The sequence below is a fragment of the Protopterus annectens genome, chromosome 3.part0, assembly GCF_019279795.1.
Source record: "Protopterus annectens isolate FY-2018-M chromosome 3.part0, PAN1.0, whole genome shotgun sequence".
In the NCBI taxonomy this organism is placed as follows: Eukaryota; Metazoa; Chordata; order Ceratodontiformes; family Protopteridae; genus Protopterus; species Protopterus annectens.
Window position 1 is genome coordinate 843,950,819 of NC_056731.1, and position 17,803 is coordinate 843,968,621.

At 37.2% G+C, this 17,803-nt stretch overlaps 1 protein-coding gene across 4 annotated transcripts in view; it reads right to left on the reverse strand.

Moving 5' to 3' along the window:
- PIGN (phosphatidylinositol glycan anchor biosynthesis class N) overlaps positions 1-17,803 on the reverse strand; it is a 1,150,670-nt gene that overhangs the window by 211,769 nt on the left and 921,098 nt on the right. For all 4 annotated transcript variants that reach the window (XM_044065181.1, XM_044065178.1, XM_044065179.1 and 1 more), the window contains 2 exons: positions 7,601-7,676; positions 946-1,019 (listed from right to left, as the gene is read on the reverse strand). In XM_044065181.1, coding sequence (XP_043921116.1) covers positions 946-1,019; positions 7,601-7,676 — 150 coding nt within the window. The remainder of the gene's footprint in view (positions 1-945; positions 1,020-7,600; positions 7,677-17,803) is intronic.

A 17,803-nucleotide genomic window follows, 5' to 3' on the forward strand; every position in this document is an offset into this window, starting at 1 on the left:
CTCCACAGGATCGGTATTATATATCCTTCCAGCATGTCCTGTTTATGTTGTAAGAGACTGAGATCCCTTAACCAGGTGTTTATGCTACCACTTGACTTGTGAATGTGTAGTAGGTTTGATAGGATAGGGCCTGTTGAGACTCTATACAGGAGGCAGAGTTCACTTCCCAGTAGCCTGTATGATACCAAGTTGAAAGACAAAGCTTTAAAACAGCCTGCATAGTTTTTTATGATTTTTTATGATGAAGGAAAGCATAAAGCTGAATAAGTATAGTACAGTGCATGGCTGAGAAACATGGGGAGCAAGCATAAATGAATAAATAAATACATAAAATATCAGTAGCACTGCCATTTTCCAAGTCTCTTTCTGCAAGACCATATGCCAAGTCAGGGGTGTCTGTGAAAGCCAAGATCAATGACTTTTAACTCCGACAGGTATTTTAAGTATTGTTATATGTGACTAACTATCATGTATTTTTAATTGGCAAGGCACTGTATGCAGAAGAACACTATCACAGAGATCATGACGAAGCTTCCTAAACAGCCATGGACTTAAAGGGCTAGTGTATTCCCCACACGTCCGTTGGATGCATTACAGCACAGGGATGTATAAACACAAATAAGCATACTCCATTTTCAAAACCTCATGTTAAGCCAGTGCAGCTTGTTTAGGTATTGCAGGAAAAGCATTTCAAAATTTATTTACAGAGTGAGGCTTACAATTGTGAAAGAGATTCAGCAAGGTGTTAGCACATTTATTTCATCACTACCCACTTTAAAGATGACATTACATATATATATATACACACATATATATACATATACACATATACTGAGAGTCATGTTCTACATACACAGAGTAAAAATTATTTAATTATTGAATGTTTCTATAGAAATTCAAATATTATAAAATTCAAAGCAAAACATATTTGTTTTGTTGCATTACCTTTTAGAAGATAGCAGAGATGAAAGCTGTATAGCTTCAAAAGCACATGACACAAGAACAAAAGGTATCAATATCTGAAAAAGAGCAAACAAAATCTCTGGTGACTTTAACAGAACCACTGGTCACAGAACTACAGATGCATTTGCATTGTGCAGACATAAACATCAACAACAAAAAGAAAGTTAGATACAGTAACTTAAGCCCATTTGGCATACCCGGATGTTATTTTTTATATCCTCAACCTCAGAAGATAAAATGGGAGTAGAAGAATATCGTGGAAACTGGAACTTCAGGAGCAAGTGATATCAATGCACATTATCTCTGCACCAGAAGGTAAACATAATGTTGCTTATTAAATAAATTAGCTCATTAAATGCCACTGCCACAACCAGGTGTTTATCTACAATCAGTCAAGTGACTCCTCTAGACACCTACTGCTCCATTTTCATATTTACATTAATAATTGCAAACCCATATTACATAAAAGTTGCTGTGAGATATCGATGTAAAACTTACAAGACCAGCAGCAAAAGTGATGGTGACATTTGGATCGGTCTTAAATAGCTGACAAGATATTAAGTGATGTCCATATGCAAAATTTTGTAAGCAGTCTTAACTTTCATATTTCTGTAAGTGTCTTAACAACCAAGCAACACCAACAGAATTGTCTGTCCTCATATTAAATCTTACAAAATATTGAACAAAAAATGTTGCTGACTACATGTTTGCAGCTTAAATTTACTGGGGTATGTACTGCACTAGATTCATAGGTGTGAATTAGGCAAAAGACCACTGGGGCTTTTTTTATGCCTGGCCATGAATCCAGAATCTCTGACACGTTTTGGTAATCTTGGTAGTGTAAGCAGGGGCTTGGGAGACGAAACATTTGCCAACAGGGGTGTTGGATGTGAACCATTTAAAGGCTGCCTGTGTCCAATGATGACATAGGTGCCAAACAAGGTTGAATCTCCACTTCTCCATGCAGTTGTCAAAGATACAGTTGAACTGGATTAGGAAGGAACTCTGCTTCACATGGATGGGAAGCCCATTTCAGAAAAGTGGTAGTCTCTAGGATGCATACCTTTCTCTCCAACAGGTCCCTTTTATATCACAGGCAAAGTTTAAGTGTTCAGAATGGTTGTAATTTTGGTGCTGTTTGTTTTGTGGCTATGCAGGAGGTCCACCAGAGTGGGGTCTGAAGATACCTTGTTTGCCAGGCTCAGATCTCCCCTCAGCAGTGTAGGAGACAGTATATAGGGATGGGGCTTTGAGTTGGTCTGCACAGAACATGTTATTTACACCATGTATTCTTTTAGAGAAGAACATCTGTGGACATTCTAATTGTTGGATGTGTCTGGTTAGGTACATACCTAAGGGCGCATTGTACTCGACAGGTCTGATGAATACTGAATACAGCTGAGCCATACTTTGTTTATAAGTTGTGCAACCTAAAATGATTTCCTCAGTATCATAAACATGTGATGGTTAGATTACTATCTACATGTTTCCCCAACTCCCTCTCTATTTTGTCAACTCTTAGGGGTGTGTTATCAATATGGTAGGGGTGGCTGACTTCCCAAAGGATACTATTATTAATTTCTTGGCATTTAGTTTTCATTATCTGCCTGTGTCAGCCCTTCTTGGCGTACATTAGTGTTGTGGGGGATACTATGAATGCGCCTAATTTGCAACCATCTGAAAGTTTGGTCAGCCAGAGGACCCTGATGTTGCCATTACTTCAGAAAAGTAGATACCAAAAAGGAGTGGCCCCAGGAACTATCCCTGTGGGATCCTGCTGGTGACTGGCCTCTTTGTATAGGTGTATTCCCCAATTCTAACTTCTTACGTCTTGTCTGTGAGACAGCTGGCTAGCCACCTGGTGACATAACGTTTTATGCCTAATCTCTTTGTCAGCAATGCCTGTGTGGGTAAACTATCAGCAGTACTCCACAACATACCACACCTCAACAAGGTCATCACAATACACATAGACAAAGTAGCTTTAAGATTATTGGTAAATACTGGAAATCTGTCTGCAGATTATTCCACATCTTGTCAATAACCAGACAGTAATCAAAGATGAGACTCAAACCATGTACTTTGCGTCTGTGAGGTAAACACCTTAACCATCATGCCAACCACTAACCCCCAAACCTTACATTAACTTGTTTAATGGAACTTGGAAAAATTCAATTTAAGACTGTGATTTATGGACAAACATCATGCAGAGCAACATTAATCATTTTGTGCAGAGAGAGTGTGAATGATTCTAAAACAATACTGATACAAGTCAGCTTATCCATGGGTCACTCTGTACAGCAAACCCCTTAAATATTATCTCTGCACAGGAGCACAGCATTCATATATGAATCTCAGCTTTTGAATCTAATGAATGATAATCACTGTACAGATAAAAAAGTGTTCTGAAACACGTTGCTGCTTTTGTATTAACAATTATGACTCTAGAGCTATGAGCTTTTTTTTTTTTTTTTGCAACAAGAGTTTATAACTTAGTCAAAGGCTCAGGATGCAGAGATTGCAACTTTGACGGTAACTTTCAAGAGCTCCACTGGAGATAAAGACTTGGTAATTCACTTCTGAAATGAGAACAGAAAGTCATAATCTGGCAAAATGAACTATATAAATGAAAATTAAAATTAAAGTCCATAAGGCCAAATGAAAAGTTGCACAAGGAGGTAAAACTAATATTCTGGTTGATTACACCCAAAAGAACTAAAATCCAAAACTATAAATAAAAAGGAACACCCATCGTTAATAAACTAAAATTTAACAACTTGAAAGCCCACAGAGATTCTTCACAATCACAACACAGGGCCCAAAATATAAGCCACTGTATTCTGCATTCTACAAACTGCTGAGAGGGGTCCTGTGTCTGGTTTAGAAAGGATCTTCTGACCTTATATTAATGAGCCTACTATACATCCGCAAGCCAAATGGCAATAAAAATACAAGTTCCTCTTCTGTAACTTAGAAAGGTCTGGAGAGACAGATGCATCTCTCAGCGGTTACCACTACTCTGGAGGAGGCTCCCCTCCATTTAGAACATAGTTCTTTCCTCTTCTTATTCAAGAATGACCTGAATCTATCGATGGGAATGAGGAAATTTATCCCAGGACTGCTCCCTGTACTATTTTTGGACAGAGGCAGAATTTTCTTCTTACAATATGGCCCCTATAAAAACTCAATGGGATTCCCCAGAGGTAATCAGTATCTCACCCAGAACCAGTCTATACCCTATAGGCTGTGGAACAAGGTATGATAAGTCCAGAAGCAGTACCTTAAATCAGGGTCCCACCCACAGATGAACAGGGAAAAAAAACACTTATCTGTATCTGTATTAAGCCAACCGAAAAAAAAAAAAGAACTTTATTGTATAGGTATCAAGTTGATCCACCAATCGTCCTATTACAGATCCATGCCCCCCCCCCCATCTCTTCCACTGAAGAGCAAAAATAAATAAATAAATGGGCATTCCTTCTACTGCCCCCAACAAGGTGGCCAGATGCACATGTCCACCCTCCTCTCCAGCCATTCTGGTATCGTTTCTGTGCCCTGCCCTCATCCCTTTCCCCTTTTATTAAAATAAATAAATAAGAATTTCTTCTCATAAACTGTAGCAAGCTGCTTGCTACAAACATAGCAGAAAGTTGCTACAGTTTATACCCAGCCTGCTAAGAGAGCTATGACACTCATGTTTTACATTAAAAAAAAATCTTCTTATAAATTGTAGCAAACAGTTGCTACAGTCTATACCCTGCATGCACAGAGCATTACAGTGCTCAGGTTTTAGTTAAAAAAAAAAAAAAAAAAAAGTTGCGGCAGTTTAGATCACACAGGCAATACTACAGATCTCAGATCTGACTGCAAAAGGAATACCGGCTTTTAAAAGCCAGTATTATATTAAAGAATGAGAGATTTGGGATCGACTGGTGATCGAGCCCCAACACTTTGCACTCAGGGCAGATGCCCCGCTCACCCTACCATAGCTACACTACTTGGTATGTTTAACTAAAATGGTCCTCAAGGGCAGTTAGCCTAGTATTCCCCTATGAACTTATGAAAATTATTAAAATTCCCATAGGCTGCAGACATTGTTTAGGACAAACAAAGAACCAGGAACTAATGTGGGAATGTCTATATACACTAATCTTAAGATATTATCTTGATTTTGCTGCACTGTTTGGTGCTCTTTTCAAAAGCGGTGAAAACACTTATCAGAAGGCTAGAACAAGAGTGTGGATGGCAATGAATAAAGATAATCTGTTTAAAAACAGGGAAGTAAAATAAATGGAACAAAATTTAGGGGTTGCACTTCTCAGAATGTAAGGTATTTATAAGTAACCCAAGTTTAGTTTTCAATTCGTTTCAGAACTAGTACTGTTTAAGTCTAGCTGGTTGAAGAACCCAGCAAGGAAGAGATATTTGATAAACTAATAGCAGTAGAATTTTAAAAGTAGCAAACACTTCAGTTAAAAAAATATAATTTTTCCAACTCTGTCATTTGATAAGATGCGAACATTACAGACTAAACTATTAATGATTGTACTGAGCCAGTTTATGGATGATAAAAAGGACATCACTTGTCATGTCAGGGAGCTGAATAAAGGATATTTAGAAAATGAAAGCATGGTCTAACCTGCAAAAGGTCTATATTCACACTGAATACTCAAAGTACTCTGGATTAAAGTGTACTAGATAATACATGAATCTCTGTAACTAACTCACTATCTGTAAAGCCGTACACCCATGATCCAAACTAACATAGGTGACATGTGTGTGTGTAGGTGCATGCCTGCACATTAATGTGTTATATTACATGAATTAGCCTTAACACTTTGCCAAGCATGTCATGCATTAATTACATCAAATCTGAAACCTTTTTACATATTCAAAACTTAACTCAGTAAAGATAAACCCCATATACTGGCCTGCTTTCATAATCATTCATTCAACAGTCATGATTAGAAATTCAGACAAATTTCATACTGTGCTTTCATACAGCCCAAATGACATGCAGTAGTATCCCTTGTATCTCATGCTTCTAAAGGAACTCTCAAAGCATACTCCAGGGCACTTGCTTGCAAGCATTCTCCAAATCCAGCAACTTGCTGAATTCCTCAATTAGCAAACTCCCATGATCCTTCACAACTGTACAAAGCTAAGCAAATGATTCCTGTTTGATGGCCAGCATAGAACCTACAGTGCTCTTTCTGAATACGTTTCAACTATCAACCAGGGCCTCTTCTCCTACATTGCAATAGAAACTTGTGCTAGGCAAGCTAAGGAATGTGATGTCTCTATAAATGAAACACACTATCTTGTCCGTTTGGTCTCGACCATGTAACGTTCGAAATTTTGAGTGTTCGAAGATTTGACAGGTACACTGTTACTCAGGACCCAGTAGTCAAAATCTCTGCCTGATGTTCCCACAAAGTTAATCAACTTTTAGTACAGGAAGCACTGGTAAAAAGTAAGTTAATGAGCCAGATTGTGTCTTAACATAGTGTTTACTATGAACAGTCTAGAACTTGCATAAAAATTCAACAACTCACCAGTCTGGTTCCGATCTTGGGATTTTGTGATCATTCCTTCCAACTCCTACTGGCAGCTGCATCATTTCTAATGTCAGCATTGCAATCTCCCATTAATACTACAGTCACCAGATAGCATCATCTAATCAACTTATTCACCTTCTTCAAGGCGGCAAAATACTTTGCTTGGCTATCAGGTGCATAATAATAAACAAATGTCATTCTGGTTATCTGCTGCGTAATAGCAAACAAACACATCATGAGTTTTCCACTAGTCTCTACAACTTGCAGAAGTACTAGGGTAGCTTTCTCATCCACTTTAAAAAAACACAACTGTAAATCCCTCATCCACAGAATTATGAGTATCCCCAAACTGACACAAGCTCTATTATAAACATGCAGAAGATTCCCCACAGGTGTGAGGCAAGATTCTGGTAAAGATTAAGCTTAAAATAGCATCAAATGTTCAGGCCAGCCGTCAATCTAAATATGGGAAAATGCACCTTGCTACAGTCTTTTTCTTCCAATCTTCTCTTTTGGAGGTTTATGACTGCCTTGAAGTCATGGCAGAAATCACTGGTTTGCTTGTGGTTTCAGTACACATTTTAGTTTTGTGTATTATTTGCTTCCATTGTTGTTTTAATAAATACAGTGCAGTCCTGTATCTTTTTTCATTTCCTATGGTAAATATAGTGGGTAGGACTGTACAAATGGCAAGTGGTTATTTTGCTGTTTTAAAGGTTGTTTTGTCATATTTGTTGTTTATTTACTAGTCACAGTGTCACATTATTTTTATGTTGTTTAAACTATAAGAATTTTGTATGTTATTTTGGCTGTGGCAATGAAATTCTGTTAAAATTTTAATGTAACTATTGTTCATTTTCTGTTACATTAAAACGTTATAGCATATTAAGCTGCAAAAAAAAAAAAAAAAAAAAAAAAAAAAAAACAATGAATTAAAAGCCATGAAGTCAAGCTGAAGACTTTGTATGATAAGATCTACTTCTGAAGAATTGCATCTTTATAAAGCACTTTGAGAAGAACCTCGATAAAAAAATCTGTATGATTTTTGCTTAAAGACAACCAAACGCGGATTTACTAACCTTCCACATCATTAGTGCTCCCATAACAAAGGGGTTAAAAACTGTCAGGAAACAGTACACTGATGCTGGGTCAAAACTAGAAAAGAGAAAGAGTACAGGTCAGCCAGGCCAGTAGAACATGATTGCAGTTATGAGAGCAACATTTTCACAAAATAAATTCATCATACCTTGAAGGGATCACAAAAAAGGCTCTACAAGCATACAATCTGCTCAAAGATCATGTTCAAAGGTTTTGTAAGCATCTACAGTAAATGTACCTGCAAGGCAAGTTACATCTGCTTTGATATGATTACTCTGTGCCACAGAGGAAGGAAGCATTTTGTAACGGCCTTCTTTTAAAATTAAACTTTAAAACTCTCACTAAACAAATATATTTTTTAACTCCTGCATTCACAATGCCTTGGCAGACATTCGGAGCATCTAAAATGATGAAGTTTTGGGGACTCTTAGAAGCTATCTCTAGCTTCAGTGAATGGTGCAAAGTCCCACATTTTGTCTTGCTTTATTTCATTAACTAGCGCTACTGTCAGAGGAAAATACAGATAGGAAACAACTGTAAAAATTGTTTTGCAGAACTGTTAATTTACTAACTGCATCCTACCAGGACAGGGCAATAAAGGTAGGACACTGACAGGCATTCCAAAATATTATTTTTTAAAGACCTTAACAAAAAAAAAAAAATTCTTCACCCACAGAAGAGTAATCCCATCCATGAAAATGCAATCTGCCTTACAGGCATATTTGTGCTAAGCACTTACAAAACCTGTTTTATGTTCTACAAAAAAGACAATGCAAATTAGGCTGCTCCTAAAACAAATACCAATGTCTAAAAATATCTTGTTTACCAGAAAAATCCAAATTAATACATGCACAAATGTAAACTTGACAGTTTGAAAAGATTCATATCTAAATACTGTGTCATCATCTCAAACTTTATAATAGACTGTTCAATATTTTTGTGCAAAGCAACATTTATTTTTTATGCTAGTTTATGCAGATTCATAAGTGGCACAAGCTGCCTCAGTCAGAGAGTTGCCTTGACAGGCCAGTATGCACATGAAAACAAAATCAATGTGACATCCTGCTAGTAAGGACAACAGAAAAGAAAAGCCGTGTGTTTCATGAATATTAACAAGCTTATAAAAGCATGACACTATGAATAGCAATGAAGATGAGGAGGAGTGTCTTACAGTGAAAAAGCAAAATCCCCACCATTTTCTTACACAATAAAATGCATTTTCAATTAAAATGCAATGGTCACTTTCAGAAGCATGTATGTTTTATAATTAATTTAATTTCAGATTGTAATTCTCATCTTACAAATGCAAATGATTTTGCAAATAATTAAGATTATAGTGTGTTGTTCAATTTCTTAGTTTCACTATTCACTCAGTTTTACTTTATCATCACACCCACAAAATGATATCATGGTAGGTATTGGTGATTTCCATATATTTCCAAAGCATTACAGGTAAGCAAAAACAATTTATCTCTTTAGATATATTGTGGTTTCACTTCTACACAATTCCATGTTAATTTTAAAAGTGAGGTATTCCACCTGCAAAAACTAGTTGACAATACAACTTTCTACGAAGTAAGAAATTACTACTGAAGTATTTAGAATGAAATTTCAGAAGACTGTATATTAATTTAGGTACTGAGGCACTGTGGATGCAGTCTTTCATGATGTCATGGCAGGGATCCCTCTACCTTCGTAAAAAAGAGGGTCATCTTTGTCAACAAAATAAAATGCAAAAACAACTCATTTTCACATCAAAAAATGTATAATTTAATACTGTATATGATAAGGAATTTATATCCATCTCCAAACGGTTGTTACTTTCATTTCCTTCATAATATAACCAATACATTTTAAGTGTGCAGATTGTACTTCATCAGTCCTAAATTAATCTTCTAATTCTGATACAATAGCATTTCAGTGTGTAACTAAATGCAAAAGATGCCTAAAGTAAAAAGTGACAGCAGCACTCTCGTGAGCAAAAATGAATGTACTGTGGAGTACTTGGACTGTCCTAGGCAACTGATCATTGTAAGGTTCAATGATGTATTCATTTAGCTGTGCAAAGTAGAGCATCGGGAGACTGTATTAACTCAAGCATTCAAAGCAAAGCAGTGAAAGTAATATCATTTTCTTTTTATCAAGTGCAGAGTGTTGGCTGAATTAATAACTGATGCAGCACTCTCGTGGCTAAATATTACAATACTCTGCCACAACTCAAATGTCTTGTGACGTTAGTCTTTGACTAGTCAAATACTGTAGTCAATAAAATGTGCAAAACACAGTACACAGAGGCCATATTTATTAAAATAGTCAATGGCACACAATGAAAGTGTTATAATTATTTTATTAAGAGGAAAAGGCTACAATTTGTTTTCCTGTAATCATTTTAGTGAAACATGTAAAATGACTTCACTGCAACATCCCTATAATGCAACTCCTTGCACAGATGAAGGCTGTACTCATTCAGATGCGCAAAGTACAGCAGCAAGGACTATAAAAATACAACACTATGAGCTTCATAACTCTACTACAAAAACGCGCCTGTAAAAAAAAAAAAAGATCATAGGGAAGCAACATACAGCATTATGATATTTTTGTTCCCCTTCAGCTGAATTCTTTACAGATCATCTCAGTGATCCCATCTATCGTTGGGTCTTCTAGCCTTTATAATGACCCCCAACTATCTCTGTCTAGGGTTGGAGCAGAGCCTAAGACAAGTGTTCTTCTCCTATACCTTATACTGAGAAATGGCTAAATACATGCAAAAAAAATTTCAGCTTATTTATGTATCACATATCATTTGCTGAACTACTACTTGCATGTGGATGTAGGAGCTCTCATATTCTTGCTCTGCAGTTCATGCTTTAATAATAACAAATATTTAAATGCAGTACAAGGACTCAGCATACAGCACTTTTACTCTGACATGTTGTTAGGGAACTACAGCCTGTTTTAATTCTGTATTAACACTAATGCAGAAATGTGGGCTTTTAAAGATGATCACAATGGAACAACAAACAGCATTATGGCCCTGTTACTTTCAGGCATGCTGTTCACAAAATCTGGAAACCACAGAAATTTATTGTGCAAATGTATAAGTGTAAAAAGATGACCAAGACAAAGTAACACACACTATTATTGTCTTGACACCTGATGATCTGTTATCTCTTGATATTCAACAGTGAGTATATAAGCAAGATTCATATCTCACTTTATTTTATATAATTGCATCATTACATCATTTGCCACCAGGGTTGCAGGTAAATGTAGAAAACCACATATTTCAGCTTTATATATTCAATTAATTAATTACATAAAGTCCAGGAATTCTATGACTGGTTGGCTACCTATACTCCAGACATAGTCGTTATAACTGAAACTTGGCTGAAACCTCACTACCAAGACAGTGAAAACACCCCTCTAGCTATAACAACCTAAGACTGGATAGACTAAAAAAAAAGGAGGAGTAGCAATACTTTATCTTGATCACCTCTCCCTATCCAGTCCAAACATCCAACTACCTCCTTTTCCACACGCTGAACTCCTACTTGCCAATTTTAAACTTAACTGTTGTAGCTCTTTATATCCCCCCTGGAAATAATACAAACTCTCTCGAAAATATCCTATCCCACCTCTCTTAGACCATCCATAATGAAACAATCATACTAGGTGATGTAAACATTGATTGGCTCTCAATACAAAACCCAAACACAACCCCATGTATCAACCTATACGGATTTGAGCAGCTTATTAATACCCCCACCTTTATTAATAAGTCAGACCTCCCCAGCTCACTTTTAGACTGGATTCTGGTCTCCCACCCACATAACTACCATAACCCTCAGACTCTCCCAAATGCCATTAGCGACCACTGTCCTATCACACTGACCAGAAAAACATCCCATTTTTCCAGACCTTCCAAGCTCATCTCCTCCCGGAATACCTCTTTCTTTAGCCCAGACTCTTTCATTGACCAACTCTCTAGAATTGACTGGTCTCATCTTACCACTCTCCCCTTCGATACAGTGGTCCAGTCCTTTAACACCACCTTTTTCAACATTCTAAACAATCTGGCTCTGCTTCACACGATTAGAATCAGATCCAAGACTGGATTACCAAATCTACCCTTACCCTTATGAAAAACCGAGATAGGGTATGGAAATTGTGGACTAAAACAAAGACCCCTTCCCTCTTACAGTCATACAAAGAACCAAAGAAAAAAATAAAGAAAGTTATCCACAAAGACAAGACAAACTTCTATGCTAATCCTCCCACTTTCCTAAAATCTGACCCCAAAAAGTTTTGGAACTCTATCAACCACATACTGCAGCCAGGAAACCCTAGCTCTCCAAACCCATGACCAAACTTAACTCCAGAAGGAACAGCCATTACATTTAATAATCACTTTATTGACTCTATAGCAAATGTAGTCAATTCTCTTCCCACCAGGAAAAAAGACAAGGACACCCCACTCCCATCTTTTCCTACCAATCCCTCCAACTCCTCTTCTCTTACATCAGTTTCTACTAACTACATAAAATCCTTACTATCCAAACTTAAACCTTGCTCCCCCCTCAACTGACAACCTACCCTCCTATTTCCTACAGATTGCTGCTGAACCCCTAGCCTATCCAGTATCTATACTCATCAACCGCTCTATCACTGAATCTCATGTCCTAGCATTATGGAAAACATTCTTCACACTACCCATACATAAAGGTGGCAATTCCTCTGATATAGCTAACTTCAGATCAATTGCCATACTCTCTTCTCTCTCAAAAATTCTAGAGAAATGCATCCACAAGCAAGTAATGCATTATCTTTTACAAGAAAATCTTCTCACAAATACTCAACATGGTGAGCGTCCCAAACACAGCACCTCTACTGCACTAATATCTTTCATCAATACTGTAGCCCTTGCCCGTGACAACAATAAACTTGTCTCCTGTCTGTTCCTAGACCTCTCCAAAGCTTTTGACACTGTCTCCCATCCCCTCCTACTGGATAAACTCTCCTGCATGAATTTCTCTCTCTCCACTATTCCTAGTTCAATAGCTACCTCTTCAATCGACAGCAAGCTGTCAAATGGCAATCTGTTCTCTCTCCTCCACTTAATGTGTCTATGGGAGTCCCTCAAGGATCCATACTTGGGCTACTCCTCTAATATTTTCACAAATCTATTACACACCTCTGCCTCGCACTCTAAACTTGTACAATATGCAGATGATTTTACTGTCATCATTACTGCAGATAATACATCAGACCTTCACTCTGCCACACAGGCATCTTTCAACACCATTGAGGCATGGCTTAGTGACAATAAACTAATTCTCAATCTAAAGAAAACAAAGCTCCTTCTCTTCCTTCACATGAACCTCTCCAATCTCAAAACCACATTTACCATCTTATCTATGAATAACACCATCATCATAGCCAAACCCAGTACTAAACTGCTGGGAGTTACAATTGATGATCAGCTTAAATTTGATCTACACATTACCAATACTGTAAAAACAAAACACACCAGAAACTTGGTCTCCTCTACCAGAATCAAAGATAACTAACCAACACAGCCAGAATAACACTCTCCCATGCATTTCTTCTTCCCACCCTCTCATATAGCTGTCACTTATTCACTAACCTTAACACTGCACTCATTACAAAACTCACAGCTACCTATAATAAATAGGCTAGATTCGCAGCCAATCACACGTACAAGGCTCACCGCTGCTTATCTCTCAAGCAACTGACCTGGCTAGAATTCCCCCATCTGCTTCTACTACATCAATTACAGATTATTCACTCAATCCTCTATCTACCCTCTTTCTGCCCCAGCCTATCTTCCATAATAACTAAATTTATTCCAAACAGGACACTACGCAGCTATGACCAAGACTTGCTACAGATCTACAAACCTAATACCAAAACAGGCCATTTACTCTATAATTATAACCCTACCATGGCTTGGAACCAACTACCCCTGGAAATTAGGTCCCTTAACCATACAAAACACTTCAAGCAGCCACAAAAAACCACCTGATGAAGAAATAGTCCTGCCACTGTAGCCACCCCCACAAAACTATTTTACCCTAGCTTTCCCTGCTCCTGTTCTCACATCCTATTCATTGATCTTCCACTGTCTCCATTCCGTGCTATTTCCTAAGCTATAACTTCTATCTTTCCCTCTACTCCCCAGTCTATCTCATTCCCTGCTCTTAACCCGCAGTCTCTCTGGCTATAACCACTCTGTCCCTTTGCAATATTCTTCTGCCTTTGCTTATACAAATTCTGTAATGACCTAGTCTAGCATTAACTAAGCTAATACCAGCTACTTGTTAACAGCATCCAAATGTAATGTTCTAGAATGTAAATTATATATTGCTAACTGTTTTTTTGTAAATATTATTCTTTTTTTTTTAATCTCTCTGAGGAGCTTTTCTCTCCAGGTCTCCACTGAAAACGAGCCAAAAGCTGAGCTGGACTAACCCGGTTAACAAATGTAAAATAAATAAATAAATAAATTTAACATTCATGTTTTTTTAATAATAAAAAAGTTTTACTACAGCAAAAATGACTGTGGGGAAGGATGGCTCACAATGGCTACTGCTCTAATAACCAACATCAAACACTGACTTTCAATTTTATTTAATTGTCCTTGGTAACTTAGGACCAGCCTATTTTCATGTAACCAAATTTGTACAATATGAAATATATTATTTTCATAAGAAACAATGAGACAATGACAACATCACATTAATTTCTCTACAAACCATTTTTAAAAGTAATTAATCTTAAAAGAGCAGAGACATTCTTTAATAAGTTATAGCCATAACAAAACAGGAAAAACATGCATTTAGCTGATTTGTACTTAACAGCAACATGAAGCATCCTATGCAAATAAAGAAAACTGTTAAGTGTCCCTCAAAGATGAACATCGACGATATGCAACATGAAATATATAAGGTTATCATGTAAAGCTGTAAGAGCACACACTAACAAAGTACTAAATTCTAGCAGACAAACAAGTTATTCTACAGCTGTGCATAAATTACAGTAACAGGTTAGGTTTTGGTAATCTGCATGAAAAAGCAACATGACATGATTAAAGGCATGACTTTTTATATCTCTTTTCACAAGTGGATTAAACAACCAGACTGTAGTCCCGCAGAGAAAATACCAATGAGCAAAAAGTTGTTTCCTCCTTATAAAATGTTTTGATGAAAGTGCATAAAATGATGTCAACATAAACAATACAGCAGAGCAAACCTTACTATCACATAAATCTAATTCTAAAAAGGAATCTGATATTATTGCCATTAAATAAGTATGTGGGGACTATTCAACTGGATCTAAAGCAACACTTAATTCAGCTTTGGTAAATCTCTCAAAATGCAACTGACTGAGATTTACGTACACTGATTTTTAAATAACTGGTCTTAGCCCACACTAAATCAAAATAGTTCTGCATTAGAGATACTGCAGTCTATGGTAAATTGTAACAGTTCACTTTATTTTGCATTATTATAAATATATGCTGCAGTGTTTGCATGTGGAAGTTGCATCAAACATTTCCAAACACTAATTCGATGTAGCCAACAACCTTTCCAGCAATCTTATCTTTTCAAATTAATCAACTCAATTTTCAAATCCTGGCATCTGATAAAATACTGAAAACAAGGTTACAAATATTCATATCTAACACTGTGCCACATTCATCCTAATCCTACTCAAGTAATTTTCCCTCTATGGAATATATTAACAGTTGTCAAGCACCCTTCAACCAGATAAAACAAATATTTAAATTTAGGCCAGCTCCAAATGATATACTCCAGGATCCTTTCCAGGCCACAACCTCACTAACACTTCCTCTGCTTGTTTGGCAAATCATGGTATGCAACTTTTTATTTTCTGCTGTATATCTTTACTGTCTAAAGGTAAAACAACGTCACATACATCACAGATTTTTTTTTTCTTAACACTGAAATGTTCTCACTGTCATCAGTTCCACTAACACTTTAGAGACTCCCTCCTCAGAGATTTGTCACATAAATCAGCAGACCATCAGTGTAAAATGACAGCCAGCAATTATCCTCTCCCATCCTAATATCTTCTCAGTTATCTCCTTTCCATTAATACTCTGTCTTTGTCTCCATGCATAATGCAAAAGGAATTAGGGGGTGATAGGACATCACTGATAGGGTCCCCTACTGATTTCTAAGTAATTCAGTATTGAAACATTTCCCTTGACTTTTGCCTAGAGCCATGAAGCATTACTTAATCAAAGAAAAAATATATATCCCGGCAGCCAAATCTGTAATGAAAGGCCCAAAGGTAACTTCAGGAGGTACAAACAAACTCTTTCTCAGTGGATATTAGATGCCTCACTCTTGCTGTCTTGTATAAAATAATGCATGGAAGTTTTTAAAGACATTCTGTACGACATGCTTTCCTGGGACAAAGTCCACCTAGTCAACATGAATGAGACTGGGAAGTCACATAATCAGCCATAGGGCCAAGGCACTTCTACAAAAAATATGTGGTCCACAATGACCAATATTTTTCCAACAGCTTCCCTTGTTTGGAGAAAACTACAGAAGACGCCTCTTGCCAAAAAATGGGAATAGCCCGTCATCATCTCTTTCATCTCATTAAATACCTGCACAAGCAATGATGGGAGATCTTCCCTCCATTTCCAGAAGAAAATTTCACTGACCCCATCTGGACCTGCAGACTTATGCAGAGCAGTTTCTTAATTACTTTCATCTCTTTCGTCAGACTAAAAGGCTCTCCCAGTGCTCTTCTAGACGCTTCGCCAAGAACCAGCAATTTCAAATTCTCCACAAAAATATACAATCTCTTCACTCTCTTCACTATTCACTGTGTATGAAAAATCAAAATAATACCTTATCTCAATAAACAAATGCCTATAAGCATTGGCAATGTCTCATGTGGAAACATGTAATGCTTGCAGTCACCTCCTGTTAAGATATGCTTTACTGCTATATCTGCTTCTTCGCTTTGAAACAAGAAAACAAGCGGGTGCCCTGCCCTTTCCTCCCTACTCATAACATTTCTGTTATAACTTCTCAAGTTGGATAGTCATGTTATTTTCCATATGAGTCTGGACTTTCTTTTTAAGTGGAGTACATTTTTACTTTTCCTCAGCTACAACACCCACTACTCAAATTCCAAGTAACCTAATCCGATCTCCAAATTCTTATCCTTCTTCACATTTCCTTATAGTTCTTACCATGCCCTACCATCACCTGCTTCTCCTCACATTTCAGTTTATGTCATATGGTATGTATAAAGATCACAGTTCCACATCACTCAACTGGTATTTTATCATCTGAATCAAGTGCTGGGCCAGAAACCCTCAGTGCAGGACAGAAATATTCATACTGTTATTACCCACACTTCTAGATTCAGTCCCACAAATGCCCATCCCCACCCATGTTTCTTCCACTCTTCGCCTTAGTCCTCTTGCCATTCAAGAGCTGTAAAATGAGGAAAAAGTGAAATCCTCTACCTGGGTATAGTGCCGTTCACACATCCATCACATTCGGATCAAACAGCATCCCTCCCACTGCCCTGTCATTATTGAAATCATTAGAACATTCAGAGGAACTATATTTACCCAAGGTTCTTGGACACAGATGATGTCCATCTAATTACACACAACAGTCCTTCTGCTGTAACCAGCTTAAGAGACAACCCATCAAGAAAAACATAAGGTGTCAACAACAGAAATTCAGATACTGATCAATGTCAAATTCAAACCAAAATACATTAAAACTAAACCTAACATCAATCTTCTTCCTTTAAGAAGCTGTACGTCTTCATCTTCACCCTCTGCCTTCTTCTTATAAGAGTTAATACCACATAATTTTAACTTATTCACTCCAGCTCCAGAGAGCCCGAGATCTGTCCCACACAATCCTACTGGAGTTTCTCAGTTTCAGACCCTGTAAATTAAGTTTCTTGTAGCAAATAAACTTGAAAATCTATCTTGTTAATATATAGTCTCCTGGCTGACACTACATATCTATTTACATCCCAAGAAATAACCTTTTCAACCCAAATAAAAAGAAAAGAAAAAAACTTCCACCTGTTACCCTTAAGGAGATCAACATCCAGCCGATGCTAAACTGACTTCCTGCTTCCCAGTGAACTCATGTATA